The 18,904-nt window shown below is 49.0% G+C and overlaps 1 protein-coding gene across 1 annotated transcript in view; it reads right to left on the bottom strand.

The window, feature by feature from the left end:
- Positions 1–18,904, bottom strand: part of DSCAM (DS cell adhesion molecule) — a 542,830-nt gene that overhangs the window by 24,762 nt on the left and 499,164 nt on the right. The window contains exons 29-30 of the mRNA XM_045852387.1: positions 8,471–8,501; positions 2,331–2,446 (exon numbers count right to left, since the gene is read on the bottom strand). Coding sequence (XP_045708343.1) covers positions 2,331–2,446; positions 8,471–8,501 — 147 coding nt within the window. The remainder of the gene's footprint in view (positions 1–2,330; positions 2,447–8,470; positions 8,502–18,904) is intronic.

The following is an 18,904-nucleotide window of genomic DNA, read 5'->3' as shown; positions in this document are numbered from 1 at the left end:
GGACGACGCTCATGCGAGGGGCCGGCCAGCCGGGACGTAGCGGCAGCGCACCTGGACACGGAGCGGCGATGCAGAGGTCGCAGGCAGCACAGCGAGACTTCTGTGCCCAAACAAGGCCCTGCCTGAACAGCACGAACCTTCCGAAACCCAATTACTCAGGCTCTGGCAGGAGAGGAAAGCCTCTCGAAGTCAGAAGAAAATTGCTTGGCAGAGAACGAGAGGGAAGGCTGCCAAGGTGACTGCCGGCATCCCAGCCCGTGGCGGCACAGCGGAAGCTGGTCCCCGGGCGGGAGCAGGGCTGCCGTGGGGGCGGGCCCGCGGCCCCCACTCACCCCTCGAAAGGGCGGCCCTTCTACAGGGACGGCTCCTCACGGTGGGACGCGGCGTCCCAGGCGGACACCCACATTCCTTTTTCATGAACCGTACGGACGTGGTGCAGCCTCTCACAGGCAGCCCCGCTGGGAACAGCCACGGTTACCTGCAGGGCCAGGCTGCAAACTTTTAATGGAAAAATTCAGGAGCCTGTCAGTGTGTGAGGTTCCCAATTCGTTCCGGGCGGGAATTAATGGCACTTCCATATTGGACTCTTGTCGCCTGAGCCCAGAGCGTTTTAGAGCATCGTATGTCTACTTCCTCAGTAATTAGAAAATGCGATCGACCGGCGGTCAGCACCACCAGGAGGGAAGTGACTTTTGGTGACAGATGATCCTGCAAGGAATGTGATGCAAACAGAGAAATGACGGGCAGGGGCGGCTCTCTCTCAGGGTTGGGCCGGCAGGGGCACATCGCTGGGAGGCTCCGCCCCTCCCAGGCTCCGCCCACCTGCCTTTTTTAACAGCCACTGGTGGCATTATTAACAAATCAAACATGGTGCCTTATCCTGTTGTGAGCAAACTAATAAAACCGTGTGTGTGGCGGGATGAGTAGCCACCCCTCAGACAAAGTGAGTCGTATTCACCTAAACTTGGTTGATCCAAAGCCATATTGGACTGGACCAACCTTCCCCAAGTGCTGGTGCGCCCAGACCAAACCTGAATCCAGCCAGGGCAGTCCAGACCTCAGAACCGATGAGCCATCAGGTCAAGACATCTCTGCCGTTGTATTAGAAGAGCATAAACCAGGGCAGAGGCAGGGGCGATGGGGGTATCCTGCCGACCTGGCCATGCACCACTGCCTTTGTGGCTGGAGGGGATCTAGGGTAAGTGCCAGGAGTTGAGCAGTTGCAGCTAAGCCACAGGAAGGGGTTGCCCTGGGAGAGAGTGCCGGCAGCAAACACTGTCCAGAACAAACACAGAGCGAAGTTTGAAAAGAAACAGCCTCTGCAACCTGCCTTGGAGTCCGTTTCCATGGCTACTGGAAAGCTCAGTGGTACTTCTAAGGCACGGGGCTCTGGGAAGTAGCCTGTGGCTGTGAAAGCAGGTGGCCGGCGGGGGCCCCACCCAGCTTCTGCTCTTACCCATCTGTGTGACCTTGCAAGCTGTGTAACCTCTCTGTACCCCAGTGACTGGCCAGTACCTTTTCCTGTGTTGTTTGGGAGGGACAAATTAAATAATGCCCATGAAGTGCTTGTAGAAGTCCATGACACTTAGAGAGCCCTCAGTGAGTAGGAGCTATTCTTCCCACCATTACTGTGCGGGAATACGAAGTCTCGGATTCTGGAGCAAATACAACCACCTAGGCGGTCAGTGTGGGAGGGTGGGCTTGGACTGGGACGAGGCCGGAAGTAGTTGAGACCCCCGGGCTCTGGACAAACAAGTCTCAAAAGCTTCCCAGGTGTGTGTTTTGCCATCGTGGGACGAGGGAGCTGGGCGATTCCTGAGAGCACCGTGAAGAAACCTTCTAGAACACGTCTGAGGTGCCGGGGGTGGAGAAAAGAAGTCCCGTGCAAACACGTCTTTGTTAGGTGCAGCGTTTGAACACTGTCTTTACTGCAGGCCTCAACGGGGTTGCCGAGGAGAGCAGAGCGGGCTTCCGACGCAGGGCTCCGGAGTGTCACCCTCCCAGGTGCATTTGGCTGCAGGTGCTTGTTCGAGGGAGAGGCCGCAACAGCCCCTCCAGAGTGGACTGAAACACCCCCAGGGGATCACAGCTGGGGAACTCCTCCCTCGGGCGACCTCTGAGGTACACACAAGTTCACTCCCCCCCCCCCCCCACATCTGCTGGCACTTGTTATTCTCCTCCATAACAGTTCTCTGCCCTCTAACTTCGTTGCCTGTGTTGCATTCAAGATGTTCTCACATCTAGTATTTCCCACACCCCACTGCGCGGGCGGAGGGTGGGTGGTGTGGCTGTGGCAGCCACGCCATCGGGTCTCGAACGCGCCGCCTTACCAATGGTCTCCATCGTGTCTCTCTCCTCGATCAGAAGCTGAGCCCTGGGTATGTCGATGTGCATCCGCAGGGTCTGCTGTTGCTTGCTCAGGGTGTCTGAGGTCCGGGTGTTCTTACTGGGGGCAAGACAGGAGGGAGGCATTAACAGATACAGTCAGTGTTACACTGTGCCCACGTGGGCTTGTGCATCGACTTGGTTTCTTATGTCATTACTTGAATGCCTTGTGGGGAGGAAGGGGGAGGAAGCACGTGCCAGAAGAATTTTTCCTTCATTCAAACGATACTTGTTCTTGTTAAATTTCAGGAGTCAGTTGTAAGGTTCAGAAATTACCAGTTGCCAGTAGAGATTGGTTCTGTATCTATCAATAGAACCTTTGGAATTTCCCATTTCTTCTATAAAAGTTAAGTGGAACAACAACAAAAAAAGTGATTTTTAAACCAACATTTTTATTTGTCAGACGTGAGCTCATCCACTGACAGCCAGGGAGGGAGAAGGGGACCAGCTGTTCCCTGGATGGGGTTTTGCTGATGGGTTTGCGGTTAGAGCTGGTGTGGTTTGATTTTTGTTCTGGTAACAAATCATGCGCCTTGTTAGCTTCCCTCGCACGGGTTCCATGTTCCTAACCAATATTGCATTTAAGGATAGGAAAAAAACCCCCACACAATTACTGTAAGAATTTGTCTCAAAATTGGTGTGCCAGAAAATTACTCTTAGAGTGAGCTGTCTGCTGAAAGTAAGTAAAAAAGAGTAGCATGTTATAATCAAATTCAGTTAAAGCCTGGGGCAAACGAAAATCTGCGTGCTACACAAAGATACAAAAAAGGTGCTAAAGGCTTTCATTAGCAATCTGAGTTAGGAGAGCAGATGCTCGGTCTCTGCAGAATTGTAAGCATTGGGCGGACGTTTAAAGTAGTGTTCCCTAAAACACCTTTCCGGAGCAGTGGTCATTCAGACGACCCGATCGGTGTGATAGATAATCTATCGCATCCAGCTCAGTGATCGTCAAGGTCTGTTCTGAGAATGACTTCTGCAACCTAGTCCCCTCCACGACGAGTTAGTGACAGCTAATGGAGAGTAAAGGGGACCCCATTCTGCCTTCCCAGTGCTTTTCGTTCTAAGCAAGCCTCACCAGAAGTCCCACACCCTTCCTTGTCCCTGAGGACTCTTGCACCCTGTGGTTGAAGGAATATTTATTTTCTGAAGGTCAAGTCCACTCAAGAGGCCCCTTAGACCTTGGCATGGGGAAGTCTGTGCTAATATCCTGAATATTTTTAATGGCCCTTTTTTTTTCATTTGCATGTGCACAAAACAACCCAAGAAAATGACAGCTTCTACAGCGTGCAGCATTCCTACCTAGGACTTGATCTTGAACCAGATTTCTTGCTCCACAGCTGAGTAACTGGGTTATGTAGCTAGATTATGCTAATTACGCAGAGTCGGATTCAAACGTTTTGGCCTGAATTTTTTTTGCAAGGTCTGTACATTCTTTTAAGTTATTTACCTAAGTAGGTTCTCACTTTATGTGAGGGTATGTTTTTTAAAACAAGGATTCAAATACTCATATAAAACCAAGGGCACTGTGGTGGCCTGGGGGCTGCAGGTACGTCATGCTTAGACAAGCTCTCTTTCCCCCCCAAACATCCAGGCGCTGCTCCGCTGTGAGTATCGGAAGGGCCTGTTTAGAAACTTCACTAGGAACTTGAGCTTGTCTTTGTACCAAAAATAGAAGCGTGAGCCCGTCCTGCTGCCCATCTCCGATAGCTAGGAGGCAGTCAGCGGCTGCTCTGCGAACCAGCAACCGGCCCGGGCGCAGGCCGAACTTCACAAGGAGGGGCCCGTTGTCAGACTGGCGCAGCGAGCTGGCCGAGTGACTGTGCTGCAGCGGACACAGACTCGGTCCGTGGCTACAATGTGCGCACGAGGACAGTCAAAGCTGGAGGGAAATGCCCCCTCTCAGGGCTGTTGCTTTAAAAGCCCTGCAAACCAGGGGAAAAAAACCAAAAACCAAAAGCCAAAAACATACCAATAAACCTGGAGATTCAGGGGGCCAATTATTCCTCCCTCCCTTTGCATTCATGGTCCCTTTGCCGAGAACACTCTACGTCCCACCCCAGCCCAGTGCCCAGGTGGCTCCCTCCCTCCCGCCATCCTTTCAGAGGAGCCGGGTTGGCCCCGGGGGAGTGGAGGGAACTCAGGCTTCCTCTCTCCGCATCCCTCCCCATTCTCTGCTTACTCTGGTCCCCTTAGCCCTCAGCATTCCCTGGCACATATTTAATTGGCTTATCTATTACCCATCTTTCCCATGGGAATACAAACTCTGCAAGGGATGTTTGCATCTGTTCTGTTCTCTGTACCTCCCTCAAACTTAGAACGGTATGTGGCCTAAGTAGGTGCTCACTAAATACTCGTGGGAGGTTACTGACGATCATGTCGTCTCGAGGGTACCATGCGAGCTGAGTGCGGCTCCCGGAAGCTTTGCTTAAGGACCATAACATTTTCACTCCGGATGACTTACTAGGTCCCAGCTACATTGCTTCTTTATTTTAATCTTTGCTGCCATATCTTATAATCTATTGTTGTATGAAGGCTGGTTCTCCAAAAAATGACAACACTCGGTCATTGGAACTGCAGCCCACCTACAAACACGCTGTTTGAAGAATTCTCATTCGGGACCTAAAACAAGACGCTGAATATTTTCATTGAGACAAAAGTGCATCTTTTATATAATACAGGGCCATGCTAAATATATTAGTTATTACTGAGCCATAATCTGCCACTGTCCACCTGCCCCCTGGTTGTCTGATGAAAATCACAGAGGGCTCACGCCGGTCCACAGGGGACGGCATTGCTGGGCTGAGCCAATAAGCTACTTGCAGTTGTTACAACTCAAGAGTTGTTACAACTCAGAGTTTCGCTATTTCCTTAAGCTTTGTGGAGAAAAATACTGATGAATATGTCTGCCCATCATCCTCACATGATGTGGAACAATCTGTACGTATAAAATAACCGGGGCTGTCAGAATCAGGTGGCATTTCAATAGTTGGGTGGGCCTTTTCCACAATGTGCATAAAAATGTGAACATCAAGAACACTGAACTCATTTAAACTCTCTGTGTGAGCCCTTCTCTGCTCACAACTAGCACTTACTCGTATCTGTCCTCGGACAATAATCACGTGGCTTAAGGTTGGCCCCTCTCCCCCTTAGAAGACTGGTATTTCTCAAAAAATTATTTCTGCCCTCATCATATAAAAGGAAACCCCCTTCCATCCGGGTGTGGTGGGTGAGGTCTCTTTTCGCTCCCTTCTCTGGGGTGACTGGTTGGGGTGAAGTGGATGAGTGTTCCGGGGCATGAACAGGGATGGGAGATGGTGGCATGTCGAGGGACCCCTGGAGGCCTCCAGGTGGTCTATGTCTGTCCCCCAGTCACCTCTGCCTGTCTGGCCCTGGGACAGTGAACCCTGCTGAAATACACAGAGACTTCTTGGTGCGAGACACAGTTGGAAGGTACCTGTTACCTGCACCAAGATCACAGATGATGAAGCTCAGAGCAACTTGCACTGCTATTTTTAGGTAAGGGAAGTTGGACACAGAGAAGGCAAATGGCAAACCCAAGATCACCAAAACAGCTGGTGGCAGAACCGGGCCTCGAATGCAGGTGTGTGGTTCTGTGTCCTCACTGTGCAAGCTTGCTAAATCCCCAACTTCCCAAGAAAGCAGCAGCGAAAAATCAGGGGCAGCAATTTTGTGACCTTCTCTGCACCAGTGCATGCGACTTGCCCAGACTTCTGCAGCCTCCGTTGAAATATGGTTGGCCGTAGACTCACCAGGCAGGTGACAGGTCTGTTGTTGCCTGGTCTGTGAACCTGCCTAATCCAGACTGAATGGACACTGCATGATTCAAAGCGTTGCTTTTCCTTCTGGACCAATCCCATACAAATCTCCTTATTTGAGGCGCTGGGCAGTTCTCTTCCCTTTCAACCACATTCACCCTTTGCAGGAAAACTACCTCAACTCCCTAAATTGGGAGTGATTCCTAGTTTCAGTGTTCCTAATTTTATGTTGGCCACGGTCAACTGGGAATAATACCGTGATTAACTCCTGCTCACATCAACAGGTGGTCTTTCAACCACAGTAATTGCCCTATTAACGAGGAAGATGCTTTCTGATGTCTTGCTTGGGGCTAATGAGAAGGGGGAGGGATGCATTCTAGGACAGCAGAGAAGCTAATAAATACCAAATCATCCCAACTAGAACTTTCCCTGAACAAGTCAGAAAGCAGGCGCCGGCGTCTCGGGCTTTGGACACAGGCGTGGTCTGCGGTTTGGGACGGGAGGGAGGCAGTGGCCAGAGTGCGGCAGCAGCCAGGCTGGGGCCCACATCGGCCAAGTGGACGAGAGCGGGGGAGAGGGGCAGGGCCCCGCTGGGCTGCGCCAGAGCCCCGTGTGGTCTGACGGGGGCCCTGGACTCAGGCCCGGCCCGCCATTGTCGGGGAGGCTGTGCCCAGCGTGGCCAAAGTGTTTTCAAAAGTCAGAAAGCCAGAATTTTGTGCGAGATCTCTTGATTCCTAAATGTCACCAATACATTTATATTTCTAGGCTCTACGTGAGAACATTTATGTTATGAAGTAGCTCAGTTGTTGAAATCAAATAGCTGTGGCTTGTCGGGTTTCCCGATGTTCTGTGAGGTCGGCTCAGCACCGGGGCACGCGTGTCTGGGTGCTTCCCTGTGACCACAGAAATGCCCTCACACTCGCTCAGCAAACAAGTGCAGACTTCCACAAGCATGTGTATTTAAGGCGTTATGCATACATTTGCGTAATCTGCTCACGCAAGTTTGAGCTCGTGGGATGTGGTTGGACACTCGTCATGAAGGAGACAGTTTACAGGCCATTGGCACTCCTGAATTCTCCTCTGAGCTCCAGATCCTGGCTACCGGCCATTTGGCACTTTCCCTGGCTGCTTAAGAAGCATCCCAAATTCAGCATGACCCATACTGACCTTTTCCTTCTCATCAACGACCCTGCCTCCCTGACCCCACAAAAAAGTCCATATTCTGGGTTTATCTTCCTAATCTTGGCAAATGGCACCGATATTCATCTACTTGCTCACACCAAGTATTTCAGAATTATCTTTGATTCCTCCGCATCCTTTACCTACAGCTCACATGGCTTTAATACATGGCGTGGCCATACAAAGATGTCTGTGGGAAATGTAATCCATGGGCCCACGCTAGTCCACCTTGACCTTAGGTCTTTCGGGGCATGGGCTCTCTGAGAAAAACCAAAAAGTACTAATTGTATATGCAAAGATGGGGAGAACATGAAAGCCAACGGTGGTGGGATGGGGAGTGGGAAGAGACCCCGCATCCCTCCTCTTTTCTATGTGAGGCATCCTAAAAGAGCAACATCAAGTTCACCACCAGGGTCCCTGACATTGTCCTTATTTGTTTCTTAGACTTGGAGTACCCTTTTCCACTCGTGGTTTAATTATTACCATACGAAAGGTTTAAAATGCAAACACTGGGATGTGTTCTATGGCTGTGAACACTCATGTATTCCACCAGCCGTAGTCACCCATCTACTCAGCAGCAGGGGGCACGGCAAGTGCAGGGCTGGGCAGTGCCGACATGGTCCTGACATAGGCCTTGACCTCCCGGGCAGGACGCGACCCGATATTCACAGCGGAAGTTGGTGAGCGCCCCCTGCTGGTGGGGAGTGCGGGGGCTGAAGGTGCCGTGCGAACTGAGGCCACGGAGAATCTCCCTTGATCAGCCCGTTGCCTCAGAGGGGCACTGGGTGCCAGACATTTCCTTCTGTGCTTTGCCCTTCGCAGTTGGCTTGCTAACTCTCTCAGGAAGAGGGCTTGACCCCAACGGTGGTGTATTTGGGCGGGAGCAAAACCAAAGCTACTCACTTAGTATGCGGCTTTTTTATTCCCAGTTTAACGGGAAACATTCTGTTGGTTCAGTCTAGTCAGTGAGAAAACTACCTACGGCACGTGTAAAAGCATACTATGTGCTATGTGTTAGCATGTAAAATGGACATTATATGTTGAAAAGAATGCATCATTAGAAAAACACGCAGGGAAGTGGTAACTTGTTCTTTTAAGCATGATACCTGGAATGGGTATCATTTACTCACCTCATGAGCATTTCGGCTAGACTCTTGGCATCTGTGGAGAGAAAGGTGACGTTAGTACATGACAAACGACCCATTAACAGTTACCTAGGCATTTATGGTCAATATTCTACAGAGTCAGGTGACAATAGTCATTCTGAAAAATAAGTATATACCCATATCACTACTAATTACCAAAAGGTTAGTGGGTTTTTTTATATTTCTTCTACATGGGATCTATCTATCTATCTAAATTACTATACATATTTTTAAATTACAAAATGAACATACTACTACTCTAGGGCCATATAAATTCTGAGACCCCTATTAGGAGTTTTATTACAACTTATTTATTTGCCACTTTTACAAAACCCAACTTTATTTTTGGTAGTCAGAAAATTAACATTTTGAAAGTAATTCATTTATGTAATGTAAATTGTACCACTTTTATTATCTAAATATGAAAATTACAAAGCTTCTGGCACCATAGATCATTTAAAAAGGCATTACCTCAGAGTGGTGAGTCTCTTGGGTTGAATAAAGAATTGTATAATTGGCCTATCACTGTCTGGAAACTTAGATGCTTATTTCAAACTCGGAAACAAATTTTTCCTTTAAATCTTTTTCTCTGAGGACACTGTTTACCAAGACCTCATTACCACTTCTGACCAAAGTAATCCTGCCTAGAAATGATGTAGAAAAGCAATTACACTCTTTCGATGACAGTGCTTTGAAATTTCCATTCTCCTTAAAATGCAATTTGTTCTTTTTATATATGTTCTCCTGTAAAGCAAGAATGTTTTCTTTCTGAAGACACAAAAGCCTTCCTTTTGTTTTTCTCTCATTGCTGTCTAAGAAGGTCTTCATGTTCACCATTGTGTTCAATGAACAGAACTTTCTGGAAAAGAATTTCGCTGGCAGTGTAACTGGTTGTACAGTGAAGAAATAGGCGTATGGGAGCATTTTTATCCACCTTTTATCTCTTGGGGGTGACCTCCGAACGCAACCGTTTTCACGCTGGGGAGGAGCGCACTGCTCCTGAGAGGCGAGGATGGTCGCAGGGGCCACCGCACGCAGGTGCCCCCCCCCCCCCAGGAACCGGAGCTCCGCGCCTGGAGCCAGCCGCGCCAGTTCCCGCCCGCTGCAGCCTCGCACCAGGGCCCCGGGTGCGTGCACAGATGGGCTCAGTCTGGGAAAGGAAGCGGCTCCCTCCCACCCCACCCATCTGGCGAAGCCGAGGAAGCCAAGCAGCACTGAGTTTCCCAGCTCATGCCTTTATATTTATCCGCACAGACAAAGTAAACATGATGAGTTCCTTCCCTTCCTGAATGATTTAACACTTGCAAAGTAAATATATATGCAAAATGCCAGAAGCGTGGGAATAATTAGCTCTATGTAACAACCGAGCAGTGGCTAGTTCAACACGCTAAAAAAAGAGGGAAAAATCCCAAGACGTAAACATCATACTTCCGTTCCCAATTTGAAGGTAACTCGGATCCACATGTCTTCAAAAGAGACCTGCTTTCCTGCTTTTGCTTGTCATTTTTTCTTTTCTATTCCTGTGACTTTAATAAAAATATCAGCGTGCTAAGGAACTGCAGTGTCGGACAGGTGAGAACACAGCTCCTCTCCAGTACTGACGGGCTCTCCCTGGGAGTTGTCCTGTCTGCAAAATCTCCGCTGGGTTTGAGCGGGTCCCCAGGCAGAGGCGCTCAAAGCCATTTCGGTCTCCCTTCCCTCTGCCCGTCATCTTAGAGCACATCCCTTCTTTTTAAGTCTTAGCCACTCCTCCCGCTTTCTTCTGATAGTGCGAGAATCATTATACTCATGGAGATTCAGTTCTTCCATGAGTTCATCTATGGGAAGTTCTGCTGGAGTTTTAAGCACCCGTTGCCTTCGGGGACGGCGTGTGAATGGCTTCTGGAGAGTGGGCACGGGGTGGGCTGGGCTCCCAGTTGTACTGGGAATCTGCATTGTGCCGGTTCCTTTAGGACTGCGAGTGTGTGTCCCCTGCACCAGTCCCCGCCTGGGAGTTGTGTCCTTACTCGGCAACCTGGGACCGAGATACATTCAGTCATTGGCTGCAGCCGAGTGGGAACTCGTAAGCAACGTCTGTTGGTTGAAATTCCTCTTTCATCACTGTCCTTAAGGCCTTTACACATAAAGAGGGATAGGTGTCGTGAGTTCAGGGACACACGGAGGAGCCGGTGCCAAGTGTCGGCTGACTGATGGAAACGAGCCCAGGAGGGCAACGTCTCAGGCTGATTGAGTCTGGAAGGGTTCAAGACTGTCCCCATCTTCAGGGGAGCAGGAAGCTCGCGGAGCACAGACGGGAATGGGGGGGAGCGTGCCCCGTGGCCCCGGGTTAGCATGCCTTCCAGCTGTGCAGCAAGGGGCCGGCCAGTCGGACAGGACAGAGCAATTTCCAGGTGTGGCCGTGAAGTGTAGGGGGTGACGACATTGAGGGGCTCGGGGGATGGGACCGCTCATTACTGAATATAATCTGGAAGCTTGTAGCTGGCCCGAGGGGAGGGGTGGGAGGAGGGCAGAGGGGAGGCGGGGAGGTGCAAGTGCTCTGGAGCAGCAGTTGGGTGGCGGCTGAGGTCTTTGGCCTCAGGCACGGTGGAGCTCTCCGTACATGCAAGCGAGCTGGGGGCATTAGGTGAAGCTGTTCAAGGCGGATTTGGAATCGGTTTGGGGGAAGGTGTCAGGTTGAGGTGAGGCTCAGGGTCTCATTCGTGTTCATGCAGGGACACTGGAAAGAGATGGGAGACTCTGGGACACACTTCTGTATAGGAGTAAGAAGGGAATCTGGGACAAGTTAGGCAATTTAAAAAAAAATCATGGACTCATAGAGTCTTACAAGCATTAAAGGATTTTCCAATCAGCCTCCTAATCAGTGTTTGAACCCCTTCCCCAGTGTCTTGGGTAAATGTGGACGTGAGCTGGGCCACCGGAGCCCCCGGCAGGGGCCCACGCATGCACCGTGCGTACTCGCCCCACTTCCTGCTCCCAGAACTGACCTGCCTATCGAGTCTGTGTTTCTCTCCCACCTCAGCTTGTCTGCACGGGGCCATTGCTTTGTTCCGTCTCCTTAGTCCAAACCTCCTTTACTAGTCAACCCTCCCGGCCTGGTCTCCCCAGCTCCAGGCTGTCTGCTCGCCAAGTGACATCCACCCTGCAGGAAGGTCCGAGACACGGCCTCTACTGTGTCACACCTGTGCTTCAAAACTCTCAGAGGAGCCTCCCTGCCCAGGAGACTTCTCAGCACAGGGGCCCAGCCCTCGTGTGACGGTCCCAGCTCTCTGTCCAGCTCTGCGGGCTCTCACTTCTGACCCCCACCCCTCCCTCTGAGCTTCTTACTCTTGCAGTCTCTGCAGAGAGCCTGGACACTGTGTTCCTCCAAGGCCATCACCACCTTCTGGAACCATCTACAAGGCACTTGGATATGTCCCTGGAGCTGCCATGTCCCCTTCTTTGCGTCTACTTTCTTTTCTAGGCTGAATTCTCGAACCTTCCCGACCACTCTCCGGATGGCATAATTTCTAGGCAGTTCTCTACCTGGGACTCTTCTCTATGGAAGACCTGTGATTTCTTATTCTCCTTCATTAAATGAGGCTGAGCACAGAAACGGGTAATTTTTTTTTTTGAGATCCTCCTTCTCACGTACCATCGAGAACCCAATGTTCATCACAGGTGTTGCAAATGAATTTTCACTGTGTATATAGAAGACTTTACAAATATCCCTAGCAATGTTACCTCCTTGGCTCCAGCCTTTCCAAATCTTTTACAGCTTGGATTCTGTCCCACCTGGGTTAGCGCCAACTCAAGATCAGCCCAGCCTGCCTCTATTGCAGCCACAGCCCAGGGCCCCCATCACTCAGCCCTGTCAGAATGCAAACGGGCTTTGTCGGGCCTCTGGTGATGGCTATCATTTCCCGGCTGCTCACAAACTATCCTTCGTATGAGCTAAACTAATTTATTTCCATCTCTCATCTCTAGAATTTATGATCTTTGAAAATGGGTGTGGAGTATAACTGTTTTCTAGCACCTCTAATTTGATCGTTCACAGATTACCCACAAAGGCCGAGGGAGTGTGTCTACAACAATCTCATTCAGAATCATACAGCATTAGGGTGTGGGGGTCTACAGACCAGAACCCCATGGCCTCTGCCTTAATCTTTCCAGTGGGGACAGTATCTTTCCCTTCCATGGATCACCATAGCAGTGATTGGTGTCCACTCTCTTGCTTATCATTTTGCAATTGTCTTAGAATTCATTGTAAACATGTTTTGCCTCCCCTACCAGCAACGGTTTAGAAATACTATTTTTTCTAAAATAATCCCTTCCTCTCGCCCAATAATGACTAGAACATAGTAGGATTGGAAAAAAAATCAATTTAAATAAGCAGGGACTCTGATTATTTTTTTAAGCAATCTGAGTTTCCCCTGTCCCTCCCTCCCTTCCTTCCGTCTCCCGTGATTCTGGTCCCCATGCTCTGGCCTCACTAGCACTCCTCCTGGGGCACGTCAAAACAGAGCTGACGTCGCTACCTGCTGTCTGTTAACACGAATACACCATCCGAAGCCTCTTCTTGCCCAGCACGGCCGAATAGCCTTTTACGTTGCCTGTCGCGTTTTTCACAATTGTCAGCTCCGCATGAAGTTCAGACTTTGTGACCCCTTTCTCCCAGCCCCTTGCTGCTCCTGCATATCTGCCCTTGACTCCGGGTCCCCACTGTCTGGGGCTGGGGCGTGATGGAGAAACACCAGCAGAAAAGTCAGGGGTGCTCGGACGAGGGAGGACAGAGTTTCAAAAGGACCATTTGCTAACACCCCAAATGCATGAAGAGGCCTAGAAAATTATACTGGAAAGGGGAGGTTGGTGATCAGAAGGTGGCTGATTGGTCATCTGCCTTTGGGAGGGGAGTGTCATTTGGGTGTGGGAGTCACGGAGAGGCAGGTAGCTGAGTACAGAACCCTTGCCCAAGAATTCAAAGGGGGAAAGGGGTTGAGCGAGGGGCAGAAGGTTGAAGATATGCCAACTAGAAGGAATTCTTCTTTTTTTTGTTTAATATTGGGGAAGACTGAGGGGCTTGTAAATATACAGATAAAAAGAGAAATAAACCAAGTATTTTTGATGGGCGAAAATAAAATGACAAAGTAGCTATTGATACTCTGTTAAAACATCTTTTGATCCTCCAATTCATCGATTAATCTTTTTAAGCTAACTTAATATGGATGGAACAGACTCTTTCTTTCTCGAATGAACATTCCGAAGTCTGAAGAAGTTTCACGGAGAGAGCGCTGGGGCAGGTGACACCGGCTTGGGGCTCCCCGAGCTCTGCCCTCACCGATGGGTAAGTGTGGACAAGTTCCCTCCAGTTTTCGTGTCCGCAAACAGGGCAGAATAACGTCAGGGCTATTCACGACCTTTCAGCATAGCTATTTAGAGATGAAATAAGAGCGCGCAGAGCACGGTGTTAGGAAGAGGAAGACGAGGCTAGGACTGTGTTGTTGATTAGTTCGTGGCTGAGGCAGCTCTTCGGGAGAGGCGCCCCCCGTTGAGTCAAGAGCATCCCAGCGTGGTCGCCCTCATCCCCGTGTTCTTCACGCAGCCCGGGGGCAGTCACCCCACCCTGGCTGAGCACGCGGCTGGAAGGTGCTGCGGCGGGGGGAGGGTGCGGCCCGCCCCCAGCGCCGCACAGCGCCGGCGTCGAGTCTGGGTCGCCTCACATTGTACGCGCTCAAATGTTTCTTTAAACGAAAAGGGCTTTCTTGTTCACAGCCACAGGGTAACATTTTCATTTCCCAAGCGCTAATTAGGTAAAATGGGACATGCTCCAGCTAACACCTCGACTGGACAGTCGCTCGCACACATCCGGAAAGACGAAAAGCCAGTTTGGGGGTGGCAGCCCTCCCCCTGCACCATAGCATCCATCACTGGCCCTTATTTGCAAGGCGCCCCACAGGCGTGCCTGCTCCCCTGTGGGACCGAGATGGGGCTCCTCAGGCAGCTGTTGCGCACGGGGCTATGGGCCTGCCTTTGGGCTCGGACGAGATCACAAACGGGACTTCCAGTCCTCAGTGTGTTCAAACGCAAGCCGATTCGAAAGCACTGACGACGACGTAAACGCCCACATAAGAAAACCCCATGTGCCTGCAGTAGGAGAAAACCGTGAAGTCCAAACACGGACAAACAGACGCCGAGGCAGGACAGAGCTCCGGGGCCGACGCTGGCCCTCTCCCTCCCACTGGACGCGCTCCGGTCCTCACTCCGCTGGCTGCCCCCAACCCTCTGTCACCTCGGTGCTCCTGAGCTCCCACTCTCTAAAACAGGGACCTTTTTACTTAGCTCTGCCTGAGCAGGTTTGGAGATTTAAAAGGGTAATTTTATTAAGAAATTTAAGATAACTTCTGGCCAAGATGGAGGCGTAGGTAGACACACTGTGCCTCCTTGCACAACCAAAATAAGGACAACAAGAATTTACAAACAAAATAACAACCAGAACTGACAGAAAATTGAACTATGTGGAAGTCTGACAACCAAGGAGCTGAAGTAGGCACATTCATCCAGACCGGTAGGAGGGGCGGAGTTGGGCGGCTGGGCGGAGAGGGGTCGTGGTAAAGCAGCAGCTGGTGGACTCAGCGAGGCAGCGGATTGTGGAGGGGTGGGTGCACAAGGCAGCTGGCAGGCTGGGTGGTCCACACATTCGTGTACAGATAAACCAGGCAAAACTGGGGAGTGAGACAGACCATGCAACCCAGGGTTCTAGTGTGGGGAAATAAAGCCTCAAAACACAAATTGAAAATACCTGTGGGGGTTGAGGTGCCAGGAGAGACTCCCAGCCTCATGGGAGAGTTCGTTGGAGAGACCCACAGGGTCCTGGAATGTACACAAACCCAGTCACCCAGGAATCAGCACCAGAAGGGCCCAGTTTGCTTGGGGGAAGCAGTGGAAGGGAATGAAATCTGACAGAGAGAGGAGCAAGCACCATTGTTCCCTCTTGGACCCCTCCCCCACATATAGTGTCATGACCTGGGGACTGGGTTTTCCTACCGTGGTGAACACCTAAGGCTCCACCCCTCACTATGTAACAGGTGCGTCAAGACAAAAATAAATGGCCCAAAATGGAAGAACAGATCAAAGCCTCAGAACAAATACAACTAAGCAATGAAGAGATAGCCAATGTATTAGATGCATAGTTCAAAACACTGCTAATCAGGATGCTCACAGAATTGGTTGAATTTGGTCACAAATTAGATGAAAAAAATGAAGGCTACTCTAAGAGAAATAAAGGAAAATGTACAGGGAACCAATAGTGATGGGAAGGAAACTGGAACTCAGATTCATGGAGTGGACCAGAAGGAAGAAAGAAACATCCAATCAGAAAAGAATGAAGAATCAAGAATTCAAAAAAATGAGGAGAGTCTTAGGAACCTCCAGGACATCTTTAAGTGTTCCAATATCCGAATCATAGGGATACCAGATGGAGAAGAGGAAGACCAACAAGTGGAAAAGCTATTTGAACAAATAATAAAGGAGAACTTCCTCAATCTGGCAAAGGAAATAGACTTCCAGGAAGTCCTGGAAGCTCAGAGAGTCCCAAACAAGTTGGACCCAAGGAGGAACACACCAATGCACATCATAATTACATTACCCAAGATTAAAGATAAGGAGGGGATCTTAAAAGCAGCAAGAGAAGGGAGACACAATTACCTATAATGGAGTGCCCATAAGACTGTCAGCTGATTTCTCAAAAGAGACCTTGCAGGCAAGAAGGGGCTGGAAAGAAGTATTCCAAGTCATGAAAGGCAAGGACCTACATCCAAGCTTGTTCTATCCAGCAAAGCTTTCATTTAGAATGGAAGGGCAGATAAAGTGCTTCCCAGATAAAGTCAAGTTAAAGGAGTCCATCATCACCAAGCCCTTATTATATAAAATGTTAAAGGGACTTATCTAAGAAAAAAAAAGATAAAAAACATGTATAGTAAAATGACAGCAAACTCACCATTATTAACAACCACACCTAAAACAAAAACACAAACTAAGCAAACAACTAGAACAGGAACAGAACCACAGAAATGGAGATCACATGGAAAGTTAGTAACAGGGCAATCAGAGGAGGAGAGAAGAGGAAAAGGTAGAGAGAATAAGTAGCTTAGATGGTAGGTAGAAAATAGACAGGGGAAGGGAAGGAATAGGATGGAAAATGTAGAGGCTAAAGAACTTATAAGTATGACACATGGATATGAACTAAAGTGGAGGAATGTGGGTGGGAGGGGGTGTGCAGGGTGGAGGGGAGTGAAGGGGGAAAATGGGACAATTGTAATAACATAATCAATAAAATATATTTAAAAAGAAATTTAAGATAAAGAAAAAAAAGGATGGAAGGAAGGAAGGGAGAAAACACAACACAGAACCAAAGAGCTTTGGAGTGCACAGTTCTGAGCCCATCCGAACCACACTTGGGACATTTGTCAGCCTGGTGATGAAGTCTCCAGGGTGCACACACCCAGTTTCTTCACTAATGAATGCAGGGTGGGTAGAAGTAAGTGTGCAGTTGGGAGTAAGCGAAACACAGAGTTTACTCTCACATTATTGTTTACTAATCACCGTATTACTTTCCCCACTCGCAGCTGTAAACCTACGTGTGCCCACCCTGCCTTGGGGATGTCTTGCACACTAGGGAACTCTATGGATCTGCTCCACGCTCACACCAAGCAGTCAAGTCTGCGTGTCTTTGGGCTCCTAGATGCACAGTCCTGCCCCTTTAGATTGTTCAAGTTCAGGCCAACTGTTGGTCTTACAGTTGAGGAGAGCTTTCACCTCATTTGCAGAGCAGATAAAGGCCACATTAGAACAAAGAAAAGGATGACGATGTCTTGTGACCCACTCCTTAACCCCAAAACCACACTGTCTCTGCGAATGGCCTTCTGGACCGGTCAGTTGTACAATGTGAACCCATTTCCAAACAGGTTTGAAGTAGTAAAGGGAATAAGGGCCCTTTGCCACAGAAGTGTGGTCCCATTTTACATCATCCATTGATTTTTATCTTTAGCTAATTTGAAGCCTTGGAAATAGCTTTTTGGCTTGGCACATGCTGGCTAGTGCCAGCATAACTTTGCACCCTCTCGGGTAAACTCCTTAAAGGAGGAAGCTTTTAGTGATCCTGGAGTTGATTATTTGACACGGGAATCAGCTTTTTATAAGGCTGGGGCAGCTTGGATTCTTGGCCTAGCCAGTGACTCATCCTGTAACCTTGTACTTCAAAGATCTAGAAGTGGAGAAAAATCAGGGCATCATTAAAAGCAAACTGTGGCTTCTGAACTCCTGGATAAGGTTATAGATTGAAAAAAATGTAGCACTTACAGACAATTTAGACTTCAGGAGAGTGCTGTGCTCTAAAATTAGTAAAGCACTCAGGAAGGGAGAATATAGGTTGGCTAAATTGCTTGAGTCGCATTTTCCTTCTTTCTTTCTTTCTCTCTCTCTCCTTTCTTTCTTTCTCTCTCTTTCTTTCTTTCTTTCTTTCTCTCCTTCTTCTCTCCCTCCCTTCCTCCCTTTTCTTTCTCTCTCTTTCTTTCCTTCTTTCTTTTCATTCTCCCTCCCTTCCTTTCTTCTTTCCTGTCTTTCTTTCTAAGGACATATTGTTATATTCACCTACCTAGGTTGGTTGTCTATATGGTAAAACACAACCTGTTTATAAATATTTAGTCACTTGTGGCAATCAAACAAAGCAAACAATTTTAAGTTGACTCTACATACTAACTCAAACAGTGCCTATGAGGAACTCCCACAGTATTTTTCTATAATCCAAATTTTCTTTTCTCTTTTTTAAAAGATTTTATTTATTTATTTTCAGAGAGGGAAGGGAGGGAGAAAGAGAGAGGGAGAGAGAAACATCAATGTGCGGTTGCTGGGGGCTGTGGCCTCCAACCCAGGCATATGCTCTGACTGGGAATCGAACCTGTGATGCTTTGGTTTGCAGCCCGCACTCAATCCACTGAGCTATGCCAGCCAGGGCGCAAATTTTCTTATTTCCATTTTTGATCCTGATCAGTGGTTGCTCAGTCAACATTTGACATATTATTAGAAATGACCTTATTTTGGACAGTAAAAATTACTGTATGAAGCAATGTTTTCTGTAGACTCTGTAAATATATTTGAACTCATTCTAGCCCAGGCCCAGAATCTGTGCCTTGTGTGGGTCGGGTTGTAATTGGGTGATTTCACTAATGACCTCTGTTTAATGGAGAGGCACCCACGGCATTAAACTCTGTGCCTGCAGTTTCTCTCTGTGTCATGAATTAACATTTCAGGGGTCCTGTGGGGCTAACGAAGGTCTTTCTGGGGCAAGGCCTGGCCTTTCATGGACTCCTAGTCACTTTGTCCTTTCATGGGATACTTTCCCCAGTTAAAGGAAGATGATCCTGTTCCTGATAAGATTTTCTTCAC

The sequence above is a fragment of the Phyllostomus hastatus genome, unplaced genomic scaffold (assembly GCF_019186645.2).
Source record: "Phyllostomus hastatus isolate PE091 unplaced genomic scaffold, TTU_PhHast_1.1 phas_contig_948, whole genome shotgun sequence".
NCBI lineage: Eukaryota > Metazoa > Chordata > Mammalia > Chiroptera > Phyllostomidae > Phyllostomus > Phyllostomus hastatus.
This window is presented reverse-complemented; position numbering and strand designations above follow the sequence as displayed.